The 22,589-nt window shown below is 39.2% G+C and overlaps 1 protein-coding gene across 1 annotated transcript in view; it reads left to right on the top strand.

Moving 5' to 3' along the window:
• GPR158 (G protein-coupled receptor 158) overlaps nt 1–22,589 on the top strand; it is a 393,556-nt gene that overhangs the window by 236,989 nt on the left and 133,978 nt on the right. Inside the window, exon 4 of the mRNA XM_005865859.2 lies at nt 8,054–8,277. Coding sequence (XP_005865921.2) covers nt 8,054–8,277 — 224 coding nt within the window. The remainder of the gene's footprint in view (nt 1–8,053; nt 8,278–22,589) is intronic.

Genomic DNA, 22,589 nt, shown 5'->3' with positions numbered 1-22,589 from the left:
TCCATTCTAAAGCTCATAGTTTTTACTAATTTATATAAATATAAAACCACAAGGTGGGGCAAAAGTAAGTTTACAGTTGTGCGTACATGAAACTCAGAGTTTATTCTTGTATTATTACTTATTAATTATTGTATTATTTTCCATACAAACAACCATAAACCTACTTTTGCCCCACTTGCATATTTATGTAAAAAAAGTCCAGAGATTTTTTTTTATGATGTTACTCTGGTAAAGTTACGGTAAGCAAATAGGTTAACATGTTTTCCACAAATTGTCACATTTGTCTTGACAGGCACAACTTACAGGTGAGTGTTTTAGATTTCTCAGCTGTCCGGTGGTGCTCCTGTAACCTTCTCCCAATGTCCTCTATATTTATGCTCTAGGCCAGCGGTTCGCAACCTGTGGGTCGCGACTCCTTTGGGGGTCGAACAACCCTTTCACAGGGGTCGCCTAAGACCATCGGAAAACACATATATAATTACATATTGTTTTTGTGATTAATCACTATGCTTTAATTATGTTCAATTTGTAACAATGAAATTGGGGGTCACCACAACATGAGGAACTGTATTAAAGGGTTGAGGCATTAGGAAGGTTGAGAACCACTGCTCTAGGCAGCATACTCAATCACCCATATAATGATCTGAAAGCTGCTGCAGCCAAAGCTCATAACTCTTCATATTCGCCTTTATTTTCAGGAAGTATTTGTTTTATCTGAAAGTTCCAAATATCACCTTCATTTTGAAACTTTAGCAAAGCAGATTGGGATTCTGTGGATGGTGGATTATTTCAAGTTACTCAGCGCTGACATTTCCAAATCAAAATATCATCCAGGATGATTTCTAAACAGATTTTCACTTATATATTTGTACTACAGATCAGTTAATGTATTCTTTTGGGAGAATACATTCATCATTAGCAATTATTTGATGATAAATACGGAGAGAATACTATGTTCAGTGTTGAGTATATAAATAGGTATATAAACCGTGGCCCCTGATCACTAGGGTCTTAAAAATTTAAACCATCATAAATTTAAGGTACCCTTCAGTAGATTAATAAAAACCTCATTATTATTAATTAGTAGTAGAATTATTTTTACTAGCTGAATATATTCCCTTGTCCTAGAGCAGTGATGGCGAACCTTTTGAGCTCGGCGTGTCAGCATTTTGAAAAACCCTAACTTAACTCTGGTGCCGTGTCACATATAGAAATGTTTTGATATTTGCAACCATAGTAAAACAAAGATTTATATTTTTGATATTTATTTTATATATTTAAATACCATTTAACAAAGAAAAATCAACCAAAAAAATGAGTTTGCGTGTCACCTCTGACACGCGTGTCATAGGTTCGCCATCACTGTCCTAGAGACATAATTAATCAGCATAAATTGATAAAATATTGGGTGTCCCAAAAATGTATACACACACTTTGAATAATTTATAAATGTATAAATACTTTTCATTCTCAAAATTGAGCAATCAGCTGTTAAAGTGTGTATATGTTGCCCTAACTGGTTTGGCTCAGTGGATAGAACATCGGCCTGTGGACTCAAGGGCCCCCAGTTCGATTCCGGTCAAGGGCATGTGCCTTGGTTGTGGGCACATACCCAGTATGGAGTGTGCAGGTGGCAGCTGATCGATGTTTCTCTCTCATCGATGTTTCTAACTTTCTATCCCTCTCCCTTCCTCTCTGTAAAAAATCAATAAAATATATATATTTTTAAAAATTGTGTATATGTTTTGGGGGGACACCCTGTATTTTTGGAACTAGAAGATTATATCATCATGCTCTACAGGAAATAATGAATGTAGAAAGCTCTGTCTTTAATTCTAGCTTTTTTGAGCTTTAGAAATCAGGTCTCCAACTTTTTTTTTCTTCTCCATTTTATCACTTTCTGTTCCTTACAGAACCTTATAATTTCTCATAGTCAAAAAACATTAAAGAGGAAGTTTCTCATTATAGCACATTACTATTTGACATTTGTGAGTTGATCTGGCAATACTTTTACGCATGAAGAATAAAATGTGATCATAATGTATTTTCTAACAAATTGCCTTTTATTCATGAAAATTAAAACATTTATATAACCAACATAATTTAGTATTACTCATATCAGGAAACATAGAATGGTTTGGAATTATGTCAATTTCTCACATTATATCTAGCTGTTACTACTTCAATAGACATAATACCTATTAACTATTATTTTTGTTCTACCTGAGAAAGATAATGGAGTGCATGAGCTTTTTCCATTGTATGTTCTGCAGTCATGATTTTATTTTATGGCCCAGTATATTGGCTCTTTTGTAATTTTAATCTAGGTTGCAAAAGAAGGATATAAAACCATTGTTTTATTCTTAGGGAACATACAGTTTACTTTCATATATATATATACTAGTAGTCCTGCGCCAATAGCTCTCTGCGGGGCCTGGCCACTGCGCCCACTGCCCAGAGGCTCTCTGTGGCCCAGAGGCCCATCCGCAGCTAGGAAATGCAAACAACTTCCCTCCCTGTTCTCAGGAACTCCAATAAAGGGCTTCCTTCTCTTTCTCGGCTGGCTTTCACCCCTGTGCCTCTGCCACCAGCCCCTCCTGTCACACTATCCTCCACCCCCTCCACCCTCTGGCCACCCAGACTTGACCTTGCCTGGGATTCGGGGGCCACTTGACTCTGCTCAGCTCGCTGGTTCCTTCTCTTCTTATGCAAACATTCTGCACCCTGGCCTGGCCAGAGGCCCATCCACTGCCAGGCGCAGAATGCTTGCCTCATCGCCGCAGTGATGAAGCAAGCATTCTGCCAGGCTGCTCATGCTTCCCATTCTCAGTGGCCGCCCCCCCCAGGACTGGGTGCCACCATCTTGTGGCTATGGGCTCCACCATCTTTGTGACAGAATGATGGTTAATTTGCATTTTATCTTTTATTAGATAGGATATATATATCCTACCTAATAAAGAGGGAATATGATAATATTGACCCTCACACCATTGCAAAGATGGTGGCACCCAAGGCCAATAAAGAGAGAATATGCTAATGACTGCCACGCCCTCAAAGATGGTGGTGCCCACAGCCAATAAGGAGGGAATATGCTAATTGACTGCCCTGCCTTCAAAGATGGTGGCGCCCAGAGCCACAAGATGGCAGCGCCCAGTCCCCTCAGTCCCGCCTGGGTGACAGGTGCATGGCAAGGCCGGGCCAACCCCCAGGCAGGCCTGGCAGCTCTGCTTGCCTGCCTCCAGAGTCCCCCAGCCCCCTCAGCCCCCCAGCCCCCCAGGGATGACCCAAGGTGTAGGCATGCCTCAGATGGCAGCTGCCCAGCTTCCCATGGCTGCCTGAGGCTCAGGTACAGGGCTGGCCAAGGCTTGTGCTACTGGAAGTGGCAGCAGCAGAGGTGTGATGGGGCATGCCTTCCCCTGATCGCTGGGTTGCCTCCCACCCCTGAGGGCTCCTGGACTGTGAGAGGGGGCAGGCCGGGCTAAGGGACACCCACCCCCCATGCATGAATTTCATGCACTGGGCCTCTAGTATATCTATCTCTATCTATCTATCTATCTATCTATCTATCTATCTATCTATCTATCGAGAGAGTAGAACATTGGCAAATAAAGAAAATCACAAGGACTTGGAACATCAATAATAGTGAACAGAGATAGAGTGGATCAGTCGTGAGAGGTTCTCTAAGTTGGTATAGTTCTCTGGATAACAGGTTGGTGAAGAGAATGATGGGCATGGTAGGTGCAGTTAAGTTCAGCTTTGCACAGTAGGAATAGACCATTCAACAGGACTGACTGAAATTCTTGTGTTCCTGAATTCTACCTCCCAGTCTCTACTTCAGTAGGTAGAATCTAGACAAGTAACTCAGTCTGTAGTATGTTAGAATTGGGGGACATTGCAAGCAATAAAAAAGAACCTTGATTTACATGAATAACAAAATATATCAAGGTAGAGGGGGCCATAATTGGGATATATGGATGAGCAACAAAAGTCAAACAATGATCGTGAAAAGAGTCAGCGTTAGGTTAGGTTTTCTCCTAAGCAAAAAGTAACTCTCACATTTTTCTTGGTTAAAAATGAGTGAAAATTTTACAAAGGACACGTCAAATGTATCTAAAATGTGACTAAAATTGCTTGCCATGGTCATATGTTACAAAAACAAATAAACAAACAAACAAAAAACCCCAGATAACACTGTGCTGTTAACATACTGAGTATTTTTCAGATTTAAGTGACTCAGGATGCTAAATAGTCTCTGCTTATAATGTTATCGGAAGGAGTACACGAGTGGAGTGCCTCTGTTGTTCATGGGAATGAGGTTCTTGGGGTGTCGCCAAAATAAGCATTTTCAGAATTCCCCACTAGACAATGAGAGGTGGTAGAAGACTTTATTTCCATGGAGCTACGTTTTTTGGGTAGTAGCATCCCATGCCCCTTAACCCAGTCTGAAAGAGGTGCAGCTGGAGTTTTAGTAGAGCAGAAGTAGGGCCAGTGTCCAGAGCTTCTGTTCCATGGTGCAGCTGGGTCTGGCAGAGTTATTGTCCTTTAGTCCATTGTGTGAAGCCCACATGGCCATGGGCCACATGGGTGCATGCAAGGGAATGTGCCCTCTGCAACAGGAGTCAGGGGCAAACTGCAAGTGAGCAAGCCAAAGGAGGGAACTCCCTTTGTTTAGCAGTTTAAATATTCAGGTTTTGTGCCCTTACAGAGGCCATGTCTATTCTCGCCACTGACTCACTTCCAGGTGTGACTGATGAGTAAGCACCTTCCCATGTACCTAGATCTTACTGGGCTTGTGTCCAATTGCCTTTTTCCAGTCCCTTCCCCCATGGATCAGCGGGGAACAGACTTTAGAAAGTGTTAAATTACACCTTTTTAGCAAATCTGTGAAAATGGAATGCCTATATTATCTAGTCTTCCCTTTACTCTTTTTCTGTTAAATAATAACCAGATTACTGCAACAGTATCATTCCCCCCTGAGAAAAAAGAAACCTCTTTATCTATACTAATAAAAGCCTATGTGGTTGTCACACCCTCACACTGTGATGCCCTCACGCCATCACAATCCATCACCAGGAGGCTACGTGCATGGCAAGGCACATGTGGGTGGGCGAGGACTTGATGCTGCATGTGTGGCATGGAAGTGGCGGGTCCCAGCGGCTCTGCACAGCTATGCCAGGGTCCCATGGCTCTGCATGGGCTGGAGGCGGGACCCACGGCTCCAGCCTACTTCTTTGGGGCAATCCATCGAGGAGCCCCAGATGGATGGGCGGGGCCTACCTCTTTGGGGAGATCGATCGTGGGGCTCCTGCACTGTGAGAAGGCTCAGGCCAGGCTGGGGAACCCACCCCCCAAGTGCACAAATTTCGTGCACCGGGCCTCTAGTAATAGTATAAAGGAGAGATAGGCGAAGGTCTCTGATTTATGTAACTGCTTCCTGCTGTCAAGAAGCGGAGATCTGTCTATCCCAAGGCTTAGAAGTTCTGCCTATCTGACTCATGTTAAGGGGGAAGCAAAATGGGAAAGGATTCTTTATGCAGGGAAGAAGGATTCTGCAAAGTCCAGTTAGTCTGGTGTCCCTGGGAGGTGGCGATGTCTAGGAGGATGATTAGACAAGCTGGCATTCTTGTTGTATTCTGTTAATGACAAACTTGACAAGAAGGTTAAAAGGCAAAACTTAAAAGTGAGAAGACCCTAGCAACTAAAGGTTCTGTGAGAAGCAAAAACCCACATGACAAAGGGGAGGATTAACTTGCAGTGTCCCCAATTAGGTTGGAGGCAGGTGTGTCACACCTGTCTGAAGTCCTTTTGACCCATTACTATTTCTATTAATCATGAGCTTTCCTAGCGTTTTTTTCATTCACTGGAACACTTATTGAAAGAGTATTCTACTTTATCACATATTTATTTCTTAAGGACTGACAACCTAATTTCATTCTACCACTCTGGAAACTACTGTCTAAAAGATAAATGAAGGATAAAATAATCATTAAACTTCATAGCCTTTACTCATTTATTATCTTTGATCACATTCCAGCATGTTCCAATAAATCCAAGTTTTCTTTTATGATATTGTAAAAACCTCTGCCTATCTAACTTCTTCCCCTATATATTCCCTTAATTGACCTCATCCATGCCCATGGCTCTCTGTAGATTCTTTCTCTAACACTGATCCTTCTCCTACAATCCATTTTTGTATTGTTTCTCACTTCTTAATGCATATTTCTCTTGGACAGTGTAAGTTGGACCTCAAATATAATTGGTCTAAAATGGAGCTTATCCTTCCACTCCTTCTCTTCCTACTTCAGCTCTTCTAACTTCCCTGCTTTTGAACAAGTAGTGCCTTTCCTTAAGACAGCAATAGACTCCTAGTTCCTCTTTGCACCTCCCATGTTTGGAGAAGAGAAAGCTGGGCAGCCTGATTTACAGGGTGGGGCAAAAGTAGGTATACAGTTGTGAGTACACAAAATAAAGTTTATTGTTGTATTATCATGTATTAGTATCATATTATTTTCCATACAAGCAGCTGTAAATTACTTTTACCCCACCCTGTATATACATTCTCTCATATAAAACCCACAGCAATTCATATTTCATACATTTGTAAACTAAGACCCAAAGTGGTCAAGAGAGTTACCTAGTGCCATAGAGCTCTCTAGCGATGGGAACCATATCTGCTGGACACTTAAATTCATACACTTTTCACAAAATGATGACTCTTACAAAACAATATATTCTGAATCATTAAAGAAGATTCAATTATGTTTTTGCTATTATATCTATTAAGGAAGGAAAACAGACAGATATATTTTCAAAGAATTATGAACCTTTCACAAAAGTTGAAAGTAATACTTTGTGTTAAATTTTGTGTTATTAAAATGCTATTAATCAGAATAACCTCTTTCCCAAATTTGTTAATCAATCAAGGTTGTGGTATATATCAAATTATGTGGTTGTGTGATATATTAAACTGGTTATTTATTCACTGATGTCTTTCATGTTGAATTCAGCGTTGGAAATGGTTTTTTTTCTTTTTTGATTTTTTTTAGTATATGGTGTTAATTGGATCATTTTCAATGGTATACTCAACAATTAAAGAGAATCTTTACCTGTGGGCTTCAGAGCGAAGTTTGATAACTGAAACAGAAGAATCTAACATTAAAGGGAGGATCATAGCAGCAGTTAGTTAACAGTGCAGAAATATCCTATGACAGTGGTCAGCAAACTCATTAGTCAACAGAGCCAAATATCAATAGTACAATGATTGAAATTTCTTTTGAGAGCCAAATTTTTTAAAATTAAAAACTATATAGGTAGGTACATTGTTATTCACTTAATTAGGGTACTCCTAAGGCTTAGGAAGAGCCACACTCAAGGGGCCAAAGAGCCGCATGTGGCTCACAAGCCGCAGTTTGCCGACCACGGTCCTATGGGCATGCAAAATGGGAAATTACACGGTAGCCTGTAAGTATGGATTATACCCTGGGAAAGGATACACTATCATTATGCAATTGCACACTGAATAACTATCCATTAAGTACCATTTTATTCAATTTAGATCTACTGAACCTGATAGATGAGGATCCTTCTAAATTAAGGAGCAATCAAAGCCTCACTTTGGATTCTGTGCCATCTAGATGTGTTATGTGTATTTATTTGGTGCAGGAAAGACACAACTTACTTGTCCTGCCTTATGGTTAGTTCTTGAACAAATATTTATGGAATATGATTTGTGCCATGGGGAGTATCTGTTGGTGATTGGTAGATAATGATATAAAAGATTTAGAAAACTATTTCCTGCATGGAGTTTTATTTTCCATATTTGCTAATTTTCCTTAGTTACGTTGAATGACAATTTTTTTTAAATCAAAGGGGTAAAAAACTTTTGTTTGAGTCTAAAGTCAAAGTAACTCTATTCTCTAGCAAAAAGGTTGACAAAAGGTCTTTAATAAAAAGGAAAATGAATGAAGAGGTGAAAGATGTGTTTTGACTCTGTACTAAGTCTCGCCTACCTCAGAAATGCAATGACAATGTAGTTTTATTTGGAAACTTTCAGGAAGGGGTCCGGATCACCATTTTGCAGAAAGAGCAAAAGATGTGTCAGAAGAAGCCCATGTCTGCCTACCCTGCAGGGAGGGCTGCCCCTACTGTGCCGATGACAGCCCCTGCTTTGTCCAGGAGGATAAATATCTGCGACTTGCTATCATCTCCTTCCAAGCCCTGTGTATGCTGCTGGACTTCGTTAGCATGCTGGTGGTCTACCACTTTCGCAAAGCAAAGGTAAACCCAGGTACCCTGGTTATGATCTTTCCTTCTATTGTCAAGTGACCTCTTCTTTTTTCCAGCAAATAAAGTTTTTCCAATTCCCAGTGGCTTCTTTATTAAGCAGAAATTTTTATACAATAGGATAGGATTAAAGTATGAAATTTATATTTTTAGCTTCTCAGGAGAAATAAGGATTAAAGATATGAGACTTTAACATTTTCTTCCACAGAATGTTTCCCGCTATTTAGCCTGGAGCTTGATTTCATCGTTGTCTTAAAGGACTCTCTTTTACATTGTCTCTTTGGCTTCCTGAAGAATTTACTCTGCCAGCACCCAATATATTGTTAATTTTTCCATATCTAGAAGGCTTTGTGATGTTTATTATATTTCATTTTTATTTCTTCCAACCATATTTGAAGATGGTAAATAGACTTAGCTATTTTTTGAGCACATTATACTTTGAAGAATGAATTTATTCATGACCTTATATTTGGTCTTGCATTAATATCCCAGAGTAATAGTGATATTGCAAAGAACTTAAATGGATTTTGAAAGAGTCTGTCCCACAATTCTGTTCTGAGAAATCCAAGAGCAGTATAAGCATTTGTATGCTTCATAGGCAGGGGTGGATGGATGCTCAAATGTTTGGGGCACAGCTTTCTGGAGAGCTGTCTACAGTTGGCCACCCATCCTATATAATAAAAATCTAATATGCAAATTGTCCCCACGACTGGGAGTTCGACCACTCACTATGACGTGCGCTGACCACCAGGGGGCGGCACGGAATATGGCGGGCGTCGGTGACACAGTGCTGGCAGCGGGCGGCAGTGGAGATGCTGCTGGCTCCAATAGGCCTCGACAAGAGCAGGACCATAGCAGGATAGTGGAGCAGGTGAGAAGGTGGTGTCAGGCCAAGGCGGGTGCAAGCGGGGGCCCGATCGCCCCACCGATCACCCAGCAGATGGTGACCAGTGGCTGGCAGGCCCTGATTGCTTGATCAGGGTTGGTCCCCAGGCTGGGATGGGGAACTGGGAGTGGGTAGTGGCAACCAGCTCCCATGGTGCCTGGGTGGGGGGCTGAGACCTTTCACCAGCTATCTGGGGGTGGGGATGATAGGGACAGAGGTGTGGTGAGAATGTGGAGTGTCCATCAAGTTCTTTCTCACTCCCCCTGCTACCCTCCCCCAGGACACCAGGGCTCATGTGCTGGGGAAGCCCTGTATCAGGTGCTGGACGCCCTTGAAGAGCCCTCCCCGCACCCACATGGCCTCCTCTGGGTGAGCTGGGCTGCAGCTTCTGGGACCGCAGGGGCTGGTTGGGCTCCCTGTGGGTTCACGCAGGAGCCAGTCTGTGAGGACGACTGGGAGAGAGTGTACTGTCCACCCAGCTTCCTTGCAGCACTGCTGGGTGGCCCAGAGGCCCACACTGTGCCCTGTCCCACAGCATCCCGCCACACTCACCGTATCTCCATGTGGGGATTGGGCACCATGACTCAGGCAGAGGGGGACATGCTGAGGCCTGGGGGCCCAGGTGCTGTCCAGGGCCCAGAGGTCAGCCGGGACCTGCCCTTCCACACCAGACACTCACACTTCAATTGCCAGCCAGGCCTGGAGACTGCACCCGTGCATGAATTTTGTGCACCGGTCCTCTAGTTTAATTATAGGTAGCCAGTGTTGTGTCAGAATCTGTAGTTCTTTTGCTTTCAGAAACTTATTTGTGCCATTGGAAAGAAAAACAAAATCTAAAGTTTCCACCTTTTCAGAATTCAAATGACTCCTTGTGTTAGCAAAGTTGTACAGATTGGTTTTGAGATCAATGAAAATTTAAATTGTTCTAATTCGAAATTTAAAAAAAAGAGAGAGAGAAAATAACTTTTTGTGAATGTCATCCATTACAAAGCTTCAAGTTAACATAAAGAAAAAACACTAGCAATATCTGTTGAGATTCAGGGAAGATGTATCCATTATGTTAATATTATAGCTTTAAATAGTTATTTTAAACTAGAGGCCTGGTGCATGAAATTCATGCAAGGGTAGGATCCCTAGGCCTGCCTGGCAATCAGGGCCGATTGGGGCCTTCCTTTCCCTGGCTGCAGGCTGCCGGCCAGGGCCTTCCTTCATTCCACCCCCCCCAGTGGTCAGCGCATGTCATAGCGAGCGGTCGAACTCCTGGTGGGTCAAACACCCGAGGGGACAATTTGTATATTAGCCTTTTATTATATAGGATAATTTTTTTAACATGAGCATACAACACAAGTTAATATTAGGCTTTAAGTCAGCAAAAATCTATAGGCAACTTGCTCTTAACTTAAGCAATACTTATCTTTCTTTTGCAACAAAATATGTGCTAAATTGCACACATAATAAAGTAGCAGGCAAGTGGAGTTGGGGAATATCTAACCACTGTTACCTAGTAAAATTAATTGTTTTTTTTAAAAAGCCTATCACTGGCAGAGAAGGTAGAATGAAAAGTTTATTTAATAAACTGCTCTGAAATCTGTGTGTAATGTAATTCATTTACATAGTGTATAGCACATAATTCTTTTTGCATTTGAATTGATTTTGCTCATTAATGAGTGCTGTGCTAAATGCAGTTAGTGACATATGATGGATTTCATATTACATTGGATAATGAAACCAATATTATTCTCACTAGACTGATGTCAATCTATGTTAATGTTACTTAACATTTCCAAAGTTATTAACTTTGTGAATTTCTCTGGACCTTCATATGAAATTCTACTTTTTTGGTACTATCATGAGAATAGATATCTTTACATGTCATTTGGTGAAATTTCTCTATATACAAACTAGTCAGAATACATAAATTAGACATTATCTACTTTAAGATGGCCACCTTTTGAAGAATCAGTGAGATTTCACTGATTGTGATAAAATATAAAGGTGGATTTTTTTAAAGAAATAAGTTAATAAAGGCAGTGAACATACAAGTAAATTTGTGACTGATTCCTAGCTTTAATCTAGAAATATGACAAATTTTCAGAACTAGAATGGAACAACCTCTGGTTTTATAGAAAAGAAAACCCAGCTTCTGAGGGACTGTAAATTGCCATGCAGCACAGTTAGGGTGGGATATTTATATACAGTCATTCCAGCATATAGAATAAACACTTCTATAAGATTAAAAGCATGAGTGACTAAATTGAGGGTAAGTAAAAATTAAGATAGGTAAACTTAGTTGAAATCAAGGGTGGGTTTAAGATGTGAAAAGGATTCTGTCAGGGCAGGGGTACTATTCTAGCTCAGTGCTAGGAAGTAGAGATCTTTTTTTTTTTTTTAGTTTTTTTAGAAACAGTGCCAAGAGTGAGTCATTGTCCATGAGATAAAAACTGACCACCAAAAGCTGGTTTGAATTCCTGTTCAGGGCACATGCCTGGGTTTTGGGCACTCCCTGGTAGGGGGTGTTCAGGAGGCAGCCAATCTATCTTTGCTCTCACAACAATGTTTTTTCTCTCTCTCTTTCTAAAAAAAGAAAAAAAAATCAATGAAAAAAATCTTAAAAAAACAACAACAGGTGACTGACCAGCCACTGAGGTAAAACATGAATATTCCTAGCAGTAAGTCTTGAAAGAAATTTCTCTTGTGGATTCTTATGCATAGAATATACTTAAATGGAGCAAATGATAAAAATCCTTACAGGAAATAGAATACTAATTTTCATACCTTTGTTTCAGTTAATTTTCCTGAATGCATGCTAGAGTTTTAATGCTCAATATAGCCCAGGCAAATTATTTCTGTGTGGGTGTCACAAAAGTGGTCCCAATACACAGTTCCTTACTGTTTAGTGTGAATGCAGGGATATATTTGGAATATCTGGATTAGAGTTGGCCAGTATGCAGCACACATGCCACCACCACACGGCCATAATAGACACGCACGGTCCTCTTCCTCATCTCATCCAGAATCAGCCTCCAAACCCCTCTCATCCGGTAGAACCCTAAACAGGTTCTAGGCATGAAATCTGTTTGTCATCCTGGATCTAGAAAAATGGGATGACTGCAAACTCTTCACATAAACTTTCCTAAATATAGTTGCTCATTACTAAGTTATGAAAAGGTATTCACTGCCCTGTCCAGTGTGGCTCAGTTGGTTAGAATGTCATCCTGTACACCAAAAGATTGTGGGTTTGATTCCAGTTCAAGGCACATACCCATTTGCGGTTGATCCACTGTCTGGGCACATATGGGAGGCAACTAACCTATGTTTCCCTCTCACATTGATGTTTCTCTTTCTGTCTTTTGCCCCCTCCATCTCTCTCTCAAATCAATAAAAACATATCCTTGGGTGAGAATTAAATTTAAAAAAAAGGTATTCACTGAGTGACACTGATATAATCCCTGTCAAGATTGCATGTCAGCTTTTCCATATTGCTATTGAATGTGAAGCTATGTACTATAATCTATATATATAAAAAGCCTGTGGCCGTAATGCCGTAATGACCAAAGATCGGTCACCAGGAGGTGCATGGAACACCTCTTGGTCCCGCGGCCCACAGGCTCCGATCGCAGCAAGGTGGGCGGCAGGTGGGCGGGGCCACATGGCGAAGAAGGTGCGAGGGATGGGCACCAGGCGGGCAGGGGCGGGGGCGGGGAGCATGGCATGGGCCCCCAGGTGGTGAGAGGAGGTGCTCCCTCCACGGGGGGAGGGGCGGGGGTGCATGCAGCAGGCGACAGGGAGAGGAGTCACGCGGGGAAGGGCGTGAGCTGGGAGAGGAATTGAGGCAAAAGGTAAAAGCTGTTAATAAGGGAAAGAGCCAAATGGTTCGGAGCAGCCAATGGCTCAGACACTCAACACTGGGGAGAGAGAAAAGGGGACCAGCCAGGCACAAATGAGCTCACGAGGCCTGTGGCAGTGGCAAAGGGGTCTGGGGTCCCACCAGTGTGTGCAGTGGAGGGAGTCTGGGGTCCCACCCATGGCGGTACGGTGGAGGGAGTCTGGGGCCCGTGGTGTGGGGGTGTCTGGGTCTCGTGTGATTTCGCGTGCTGGGCCTCTAGTATAACATAACATCCTATATAATAAAAGCCTAATATGCTAAGTGTCCGATCGTTTGGTCATCCGTTCAACCAATCAAAGCGTAATATGCTAATGATATGCTAAAGCTGCTCAACCGCTCGCTATGATGTGTACTGACCACCAGGGGGATAGAATTGATATGTACTAAGGAAGGCTGAGGCATCTACTCAGAAACACACCTGAAGAGAAGTTCACTCTCCCACCCACGGGGAGACATCCTGAGGGAGGGTCCAGGAACATGTGGCTAGAGAAGGAGCCTGACCTAGAACCTGTGACTTGTTCCCTCTTTCATCTTGTCCAGCTTGTGAACCATGTTCTTTAATCCAGTTTCATCAGAATTCATGGTATGTGGCATCTTAAATACTTTTAGTGTTGAACTATATTTCATTTAGGGCTCATTAGGAATTGGTCATTTAGAAACTTAGGCCTCTTTTATTTATGTTAGACTTTTTTTCTGTTAATTGACAAAAATAATCATATTGACAAAACAAAAATAAACAAAGTGATGACAATGTCAAACCTAGCCGCTGATCCTGTACATCTAGACAGCATGCAAATATGCTATAATGGTAATAGGCAATTCTCTGTTGTGAAATGAAATATTAGGTGATTATGTTAAGAGACATAAGATGATACAGAAATTTATGTCTTTCAGTTCTGATTCCTCGAGGGAAGTCTAGTTATGAGTACCTTTATTTAAATGAGGCTTACCTATGCCTAAAATATCAAGTTTGTAGTTGTTCAGTAGCAGCAATCATTGATCAAAGGTTATATTAACATTTTATCATTTTAAACAACACAAACTAGATTCCATTATATTTTGGGGTGAGGCTTGTGGTATGACGCCACAAAGGGCAAGTTAAATTTCACTCTACACAATCATTTAGGAAACTAATTTCATATATTTGTTATTGTGCCCTTGGTTAAAGATTATATCTGTCAATAAACTGTGAATGATTCTGAACCCAATGAGTTCTTCTAAAACAACAGCAATTTTAAAATAGTATTTTAAAGATCATAAATATTAAATATTTTGAAATTATTTTCACCAAATATTATGACAAGTAACATTTTTCTGTTAGCTATTCTGAAGACAGAGTGTGGTTTCTTGTGGCTTAATGTCAAGTGTGTTAGTGCAATTTATTTTCAAATGAAAATGTAAGAGAAAATATTCACTGGAAGGAGCATTAAGTGCTTTTACATCATGTGCAACCATCACCACTATTTATTTTCAGAAGTTTTTTTATCATCTCAAACCGAACTCTGTACTTTTTAAATAGCTCCTCATTCCCCCTAGCCTCTGGTAATCTATCTTCTACCTTTTGTCTTTACAAATTTGTCTTTTCAGGGCACCTCATATCAGTGGAATTATACACTATTTATCCTCTGTGTTTGGCTTATTTCATTTAGTATAATGTTTTAACAGTTTGTCCATGTTTTAGCATTTATTAGAACTTGATTTCTTTTAGTTGCTGAATAATATTCCATTGTGTGCATTTAGCACATTTTGTTTATCAATTCATCTATTGATGAATATTGGGGTTATTTCCACTTTTTTGTTATTGTAAATAACACTACCATGAACATCTGAATACAAGTATCTACTTGAGTCTCTGGTTTCAGCTCTTTGACTATAACCTGGATGTGGAATTGCTGAATCATATGGTCTTTCATTTGATATTTTCACTAACAATTCATGTTCCTTCACAACTTATTATTATATTCAAAATATTTTTATTCAATATCTAGTGTTTGTGACCTGGGTGTTAAGAAACTAAATATTCTGCTGCTAACTATTCTTTCTCTTTAAAATGATGGATTTGACGAGGTAACTTCATAAGAAATTTCAAGCACTAAAATTCTATGATTCCTTGAATCTGGGGGATTCATATTTCTAATTTGATGTATTCATTGTATAAAAAGATTAGCTAGCATGGATGAGACTGTCATTCCACTTGCTAATGGATTGTAGACATGATATCATTGGATCCAGAGAAATCTTTAATAGGTCCAAGAGTTTGGAAAACAACAACAACAACAACAATAATAGCAATATATGTACTCTAAAATCAAGCCTGATTAATGTATTAAGCACTTCAGAGGAGTATTTAACTTATAAATAAGAATCATATCATACAAGCTAATGTGAGATTAAATTGTATGTCTTACTTGTATTATTGAAGGGATATCTGGACCATTCCAAGAGTTACCAAAGGGGAAAGTATCACAACTTCTAAATCCACAATTTTGTCCTTATAGGGAGTAAGAAGATGAGAACTACATAAAAGTTATACTAACTATAGTGAAATGTTTGGTTTTGATCATGATGCCTGATATTCTTTGTATAATTTTTTCTTTCCATAAACTACATTTAAACATATGTATGAAAAAAAATCCGGAAACCTGGAGTGCTAAGCTTGAAAGTTATAGAAGTATAATCAGACTTTCTGAATTAACTTTCAAGTGATCTTCCCTAAGACAGAAGAAATCTGAATAGGGCCAGCCCCAGCATTACAATTACTGATTGTGCAGGGCAGAGTGAGATTAAGAAAGTGTGAACTAGGCCTTCCTATTCCAAGCATCAATACCTTATCCCTAAAGTGTTAGGGCTTCACATATTTGGGTCTTAAAAGCTTTCCAGCATGTAGGGGTTTCCTATTTAAAATACAGATACTGTTTAAATAGGGTTGGCTAAGTTGTCATTCTAATGATAAGTGGAGCTTGAGCTAAAATGTGATTGCCACCTCCTGTCAGTTTATGGAACACTCTGTTATAAAGATTCTGAGGCAGTGAGAGGATTTATTCTGAAAGGTAATTGTTATTGGCTAACTTTAGCAGCCATATGTTAGGAGGGAAACTAGGGATACACCTACCACATATTTACCACTCCTTTTCTAGGAGTTTCAGGCTCAGGGGAAATAGTGAGGGAAGAAAAACTACTGATATAGGATGTGAGAGGGCCTTGGTGATAAACATGAAACTGTTTTGTCTAGGGATAGCCCACTTCTTGAAGTATTGCATCAGATCCAGTTTTTCTACAGATGATGAACTGCTATAGGTAGCCAAGATAAAATAGATTTACTAGAGCTATCCCATTTCATAATTTATTAGCCAGTTCTCAAGTATTTAGAACTTAACACAGTTTGAAATAAATTTTGACAGGTGCTTTTACCTAAATATATGACAGTAAGTGTATTTCAAACAAAATGTAATGCTTTCAATTCTTATTAATTTCTGCTTTTCTTCTGACAAATATGTGTGGTATATGTTAATAAAAGTGCCAGAAGAAATTGTATCTTAAAAATTATGGCCTCTATGTTAGCACACAATGTACAGTCCCCAATGTATTTTGTCAATAAGAAAGTATTTTTATATGTTTTTATTGATTTTTTAGAGAGAGGGAAAATAAGAGAGATACAAATATTCATGAGAGAGAAACATCAATCGATTGTCTGACTCCTGCACTCCTGCTACTGGGATCGAGCCCGCAAACCTGGGCATATGCCCTGATGGGGAATCGAACCATGACCTCCTTGTTCATAGGTCAATGCTCAACCACTGAGCAACACTGGCCGGGCGATAAGAAAATATTTTAAGAACTCAGAGTAAAGCTTAATCAGTCCCCAGCTCAAATTTAGTTTCAAATCTTTTCTTTCTCTTGTTACTGTGGGAATTATTTTGCTTACTTGTAGGTTACCTTTTCTTAAAGCTACTTTTATGAGCAATCATAAATGTCTACTCTTTCTGGTCACAAGGTTTTCCAGATTATTAAGGGTGAGCTTTAGAACAAAATATTACATTTAAACAATTAAAACAAAATTAAAAGGCAAATTGGAAAACGTGTTTTGATATGATATGATAGTAAAGGATTAATATTCTTAATCTAAAAGCAAACAGACCCTTTTAGGAATCAGTAATAAATAGAAAATTACCCAATAGAAAAACAGGCAAAGAATATTCATCAGAAATTTATTTTAAAAATGCCCCATAAAAATGTATTCTCTATATGCATGAATAATTACAAAATGCAAATTAAAACAATGAGATATACTTTTATAATAATAACTCTCTGTGTTGGTGAAGATGCTAGGAACTTATGTGCTCCCATCCATTGCTGATGGTGTGTAAACTGGTAGAAACTTTTGGATGAAATTTGTGTGTAATAAATTTAAAAATGCACAGTAGTTTTACTTCTAAAAGTCTGTACTAAATAAATCATAAATGTGCACAAGGTCTTACAAATATATTGATATGTTTTTATCATAGCACGAGTTATAGTGCACACAAACTGGGAACAATTAAATTTTCAAAATTGAGTTAAGTCATTCATACATTTAAATATGTAGCCCAAAATTGATCTTGTAGAAAAGTAAATAATAGGATAAATGACTTTGATATAGTTAATGATAACCTTCACTACCACATTTATACCATTTATTAAAATTTTATTTTAGCTTTCTCATTTTTTATTTTTCCTTTTCACCTTTTCTTCTCATGCCATCCCTCTCAGTTTACCTTCACCCATTCCTTCTTTTCATTCATCATCCATTTACTGAGCATCTATTACTTGCGTGGAACTATTGCCTAAACTGGGAATAGAATGATGAACAGGACAAACAAGATCTGTGCCCTTAAGGGGTTGATATTCCACTGAGGGCCTTGGCTGGTAGAGATAGGCAATAAAATAAAATTAAGAGTAATGTATGAAGTGGTAGTAAATGCTATGACCAAATGAAATATGATAATGTGATAGAGTATAACTTTGGAGTTATAGAATTCTTACAGCCACTATGTAAGTTGGCATTTTCCTCATTTTATATTTGAATAAACCAAAGTGTAGAGAATTTAAGAAGCCAATCCAATATTACTTAGGGAAGCAAGAATTAACATTCAGGTCTGTTTGACTTTATAACTCATTATAGCTCTTAACTGCTTTGCTGTACTATCTGTGAAGTAATAAGGCAAAATTTATCTTAAATTCTAGAAAGTAGACCCAGCCAACCTGGCCCCATTTTAATAATCTAAGTTCTAGGCCTGCATACATTCTTCTAAGTTCCTCATTCTCTTATGCCTCATTGAAACTTACATGTCCTGTGCTTCATGCTTGCTAGGTGTCTGATAGTTAACTGAATAAATTAAGTGCCTACATGTTACAAATTTTTATTTGAAATTTTTTGGTGACATCCTATCTAATAAAAGAGTAATATGCAAATTGACCATCACTCCAACACACAAGATGGCTGCCCCCTTGTGGACCCAAGATGGCCGGCAGGGGAGTGCAGTTGGGAGGGACCAGGCCTGCAGGGGAGGGCAGTTAGGGGCAACCATGCTGGCAGGGGAGGGAAGTTAGGGGGGACCCAGGCCTGCAGGGGAGGGCAGTTGGGGGTAACCAGGCCTGTAGGGGAGGGGAGTTAGGGGAAATCAGGGTGGCAGGGGAGCAGTTAGGCATCGATCAGGCTGGCAGGGGAGTGGTTAGGGGCAATCAGGCAGGCAGGCAGGTGAGTGGTTGGGAGCCAGCAATACTGGATTGTGAGAGGGATTGGGCCTAAATGGGCAGTCAGACATCCCTCAAGGGGTCCCAGATTGGAGAGGGTGAAGGCTGGGCTGAGAGACAACGCCCCCCCCCACACACACACACAAATTTCGTGCACTGGGCCTCTAGTTGGTTAATAAAATGATATAGGTTTCAGGTATAGAATACAACATTTTAGAGGCTTTATATGGTCCTTGGCTCTGCTCATCTGTGTCACTACACAGTTTGGCATTTTAATGGCATCCCTTAATGACTTAACCTAAGTAACAACCCATGTATAATGGTTTAGGGGTATGTGTGTGAATGTATGTGAATGTCAGGGTGGCAGTAAGGGTACATATGGGGAGAAGCAGGAGAGTGCAGGAAAATAGTTTTGCTAAAGGCTCTCTTTATTTCTGTGCTTCTTAAAAATATCACTTAAATAACCTCCTACTGGTGGTAGCAGTACTAATTATGAGTTAATGAAGAACAACTAAAGTGATTATAGTATATTTGTATATGCCTTAAGACACATAAAATGTTTAATGATTACCAAAGCTCCATTTCTCTTTGGAGGCACTTACATTTACTATGCCTATTTGAATGGTAAAGCCAGTTACATATTCAGTATGGTAAAAATAACTTTTTAAAAATGAATGTACTTGTATACTAAATTGCTTGTTATTTGAAAAATATTCTGAGACCAAACTGTTTATTCCAAATTTCTCAGATCTTCATTTTTAAAGCCCATTCAAATATTATGTAAGCAAAAGACTTTGCACAGTTATAAATGAATGCCTTCATTAACTATTTATTCAATAGTTAGAATATTTAGCTGGGTTAACAAAGATGATTTTGATACTGGCTTGCCCAGGAGAGGTTCATAATCTAATGGGGAAGTGGATATAAGGAAATAGAAGATATGTAAAACATGTTCTAAGTGTGTTGAGTACCTGGTGAGGCAGTAGGGGATAATAATTCAGGTCACAAACTTTAGTTTGTCTTGGTGCCTCTCCTGGCTTCTCACATAAGAGGTATTAAACTTTAGGTAAGTTACCAACCTTTCTTTATCTTAGTTTCTTCTTCTGTAATTTGGGGATTATAAATCTAATCTCATAGGGCTACAGTGAAGATAGAACTGTGTGGAATCTTAATAAACTTATTACAATTAATGATCTGTGACAATGCTCAATAAATGTTAGCTATTAATAGGGAGTGTATACAGAATATAATAGTAGCATAAAAATAAGGTTAAGGGGTGGTCTAGGAGCATTTCACAGAAATGATACTAGAGAAGAATTTTGAAAAATGAATTTATTGGTCAGCATGAAAGGAGGTAAGAAGGTAGGCTAGGCAGAGTGACACACATGCAAAGATATTAGAATGCACATGGCACATAGAGGGTAATTCAAGTATTTCAGTATGGATCCTGAAAAACCTGCCCAAAAATTTGGACTTATTCTCTAGGGAGTTGAAATAAATTGTTGAGCTGACTAAAGATGCTAGACGTATGGGTCGGACCAGATAAATAGGTTTGTAAGTCATTCACTCATTCATTCAGTGTTTTTTGAGGGTGCACGAACTTCCCAGGTATTGTTTTTGATGGCGAACAAAACAGGCATAGTCTGTGATCCTATGAATGGAGTTCATAATCTTGGGGTAAAGATAAGTAAGTAAATAAATTAATAAATGCCAATACTAATAAGTGCTATGAAGGAAAGTAAAAGAGTAGAAGAATATGGGGTTCTTTAGGAAGACTTCTCTGAGGGGGCATCATTTAATCTGAGCTCTTAAGGATAACTGGGGAGTGGATGGGGTGGGAAACAGGGACAGAATAGTATTCTAGGAAAAGAAAACCACGTCTGTGAAGGCGCCAAAACGTGAAGAAGCTTGAAGTGTTCTAGGGGCTGAAGGAAGCCAGCATACACAGCAAATAGTAGCCAAGCCAGAGAGTGGAACGAGGAAATTAGAGAGGGAGCTTCCCGTCCTTCAGAGGTCTATAGACCAGAGTAAAGAGTTTAATTTCATTTGATGTGCAATCAGAATCTGCTGAAGGATTTGAAGCAGGATAATAAATGATTCCATTTAGGTATTAAACATTTATCTCTCTACCCTGATGAGAATGGATTAGGAAGGGACACATGTGAAAGTGGGGAGAATGATAAGATGTTTATTGAATTAATGCAGGTTAGAGATAGTGGTGGCCATGGAGAGAAGTGATGAAAACTGAGACGCACTTGGAGATAAAACTGATGGGGCTTGATGAATCTGATGTGAGGTGTGAAGAAAAGAGAAAAATTAAGTTTGACTCCTTCAGATTTATAGCTTGAGGAACTAGTTGAAGGAAGAGTTGTGCTATCTACTAACATTAGCAAAGTGTGAAACACTGGAAAGAGACTGGTTTTTAACAGTAGGAGAAGGATAAATCAGGAGTTTCATTCTAGATGTAAGTTTAAGTAGGGTTGCCAAATTTAGCATATAAAAAACAGGATGCCCAATTAAATCCCAAACTAATAGATTTAATAAAGGAATTTTGCAATGTAGCAGGATACAAAATTAACACTCAGAAATCAATGGTATTTTTACACATAATGAATTCTCAGAAAGAGAAACTAAACAAACAATCCCATTTACCATAGCAACAAAAAAATTAACATACCTAAGAATAAACTTAACCAAGGAGGTAAAAGACTTATACTCAGAAAACTACTGGATGCTGAAAAAAGAGATAGAGGAAGATATAAACAAGTGGAAGCATATACCGTGTTCATGGATTGGTAGAATTAACATAATTAAAATGTCCATATTACCCAAAGCAATCATAGATTCAATGCAACCCCTATTAAATTACCAAAGGCATATTTCACAGACCTAGAACAAACTCTACAAAAATTTATATGGAACCAAAAAGGTCCATAAATAGCCGCAGCACAGATTGAATTGAAAAGCACAGATGTTTTTCTGAAGTTATGTTGAAAGGAAGAAAAGCAGGAAGTTGAAGGTAAGTATTAGCATAGGTAATTATGTTTACTAAATGGTTATCATTCAAGGAACTACAAATATTTTGCAAGTGACATTTTTCTTTATGTCCATTTGCTTTTTGTTAAAGTAATTTACAAAAGGTTCACTCTCCAAGTTTCTTAAGCATTTACAGCATTAATATGTGTGACAATTAATTTTAAAGGAATCCCACAAGGAAGAGAAATAACAGTAATTGGCATCTTCAGTTTACAAATGGAGAAAATGATTTCAATGGATACTCCTGAGATCATAATGCAAACCACTGCTTACTCATAATTAAATGAACTTCCTTCAAATTCAATAAAAAGAGCATATTTTATAAGACTTTAGTGGGTGTATAATAGTTGCATGGCATTTTGAGCCAATTCTGCCAAAGGAGTTCAGTCTATAGTTACTTAGGCCTATCCCAGTTAAAACTGAAAACAGGAAGATTTATTTTGTGAGTTTTATTTCCTAATACAGCAGGAGTCAGCACACTATGATCTGCCTGTTTGGAAAAATAAATCAAAATGAAGAATATTTTATGACATGTGGGGGTTATATGGAATTCAAATTTCAGTATCTACACTAATAAAAGAGAAACATGGTAATTAGCGTACGACCGCTACCCTTCCCATTGGCTAATCAGCATATCCTTATGCAAATTAACTGTCAGCCAAGATGGCGGCCGGCAGCCAGGCAGCTGGAAGCGAACATGAGGCTTGCTTGCTCCAGTGACTGCAGACTCCAACGTTCCCCGCCTGACTTGCCGGCCTCTGAGCT

The sequence above is a fragment of the Myotis brandtii genome, unplaced genomic scaffold, assembly GCF_000412655.1.
Source record: "Myotis brandtii unplaced genomic scaffold, ASM41265v1 scaffold215, whole genome shotgun sequence".
Taxonomy (NCBI): domain Eukaryota; kingdom Metazoa; phylum Chordata; class Mammalia; order Chiroptera; family Vespertilionidae; genus Myotis; species Myotis brandtii.
Note: the sequence above shows the minus strand (reverse complement) of the source record. Positions and strands in the feature narration are given on the sequence as shown.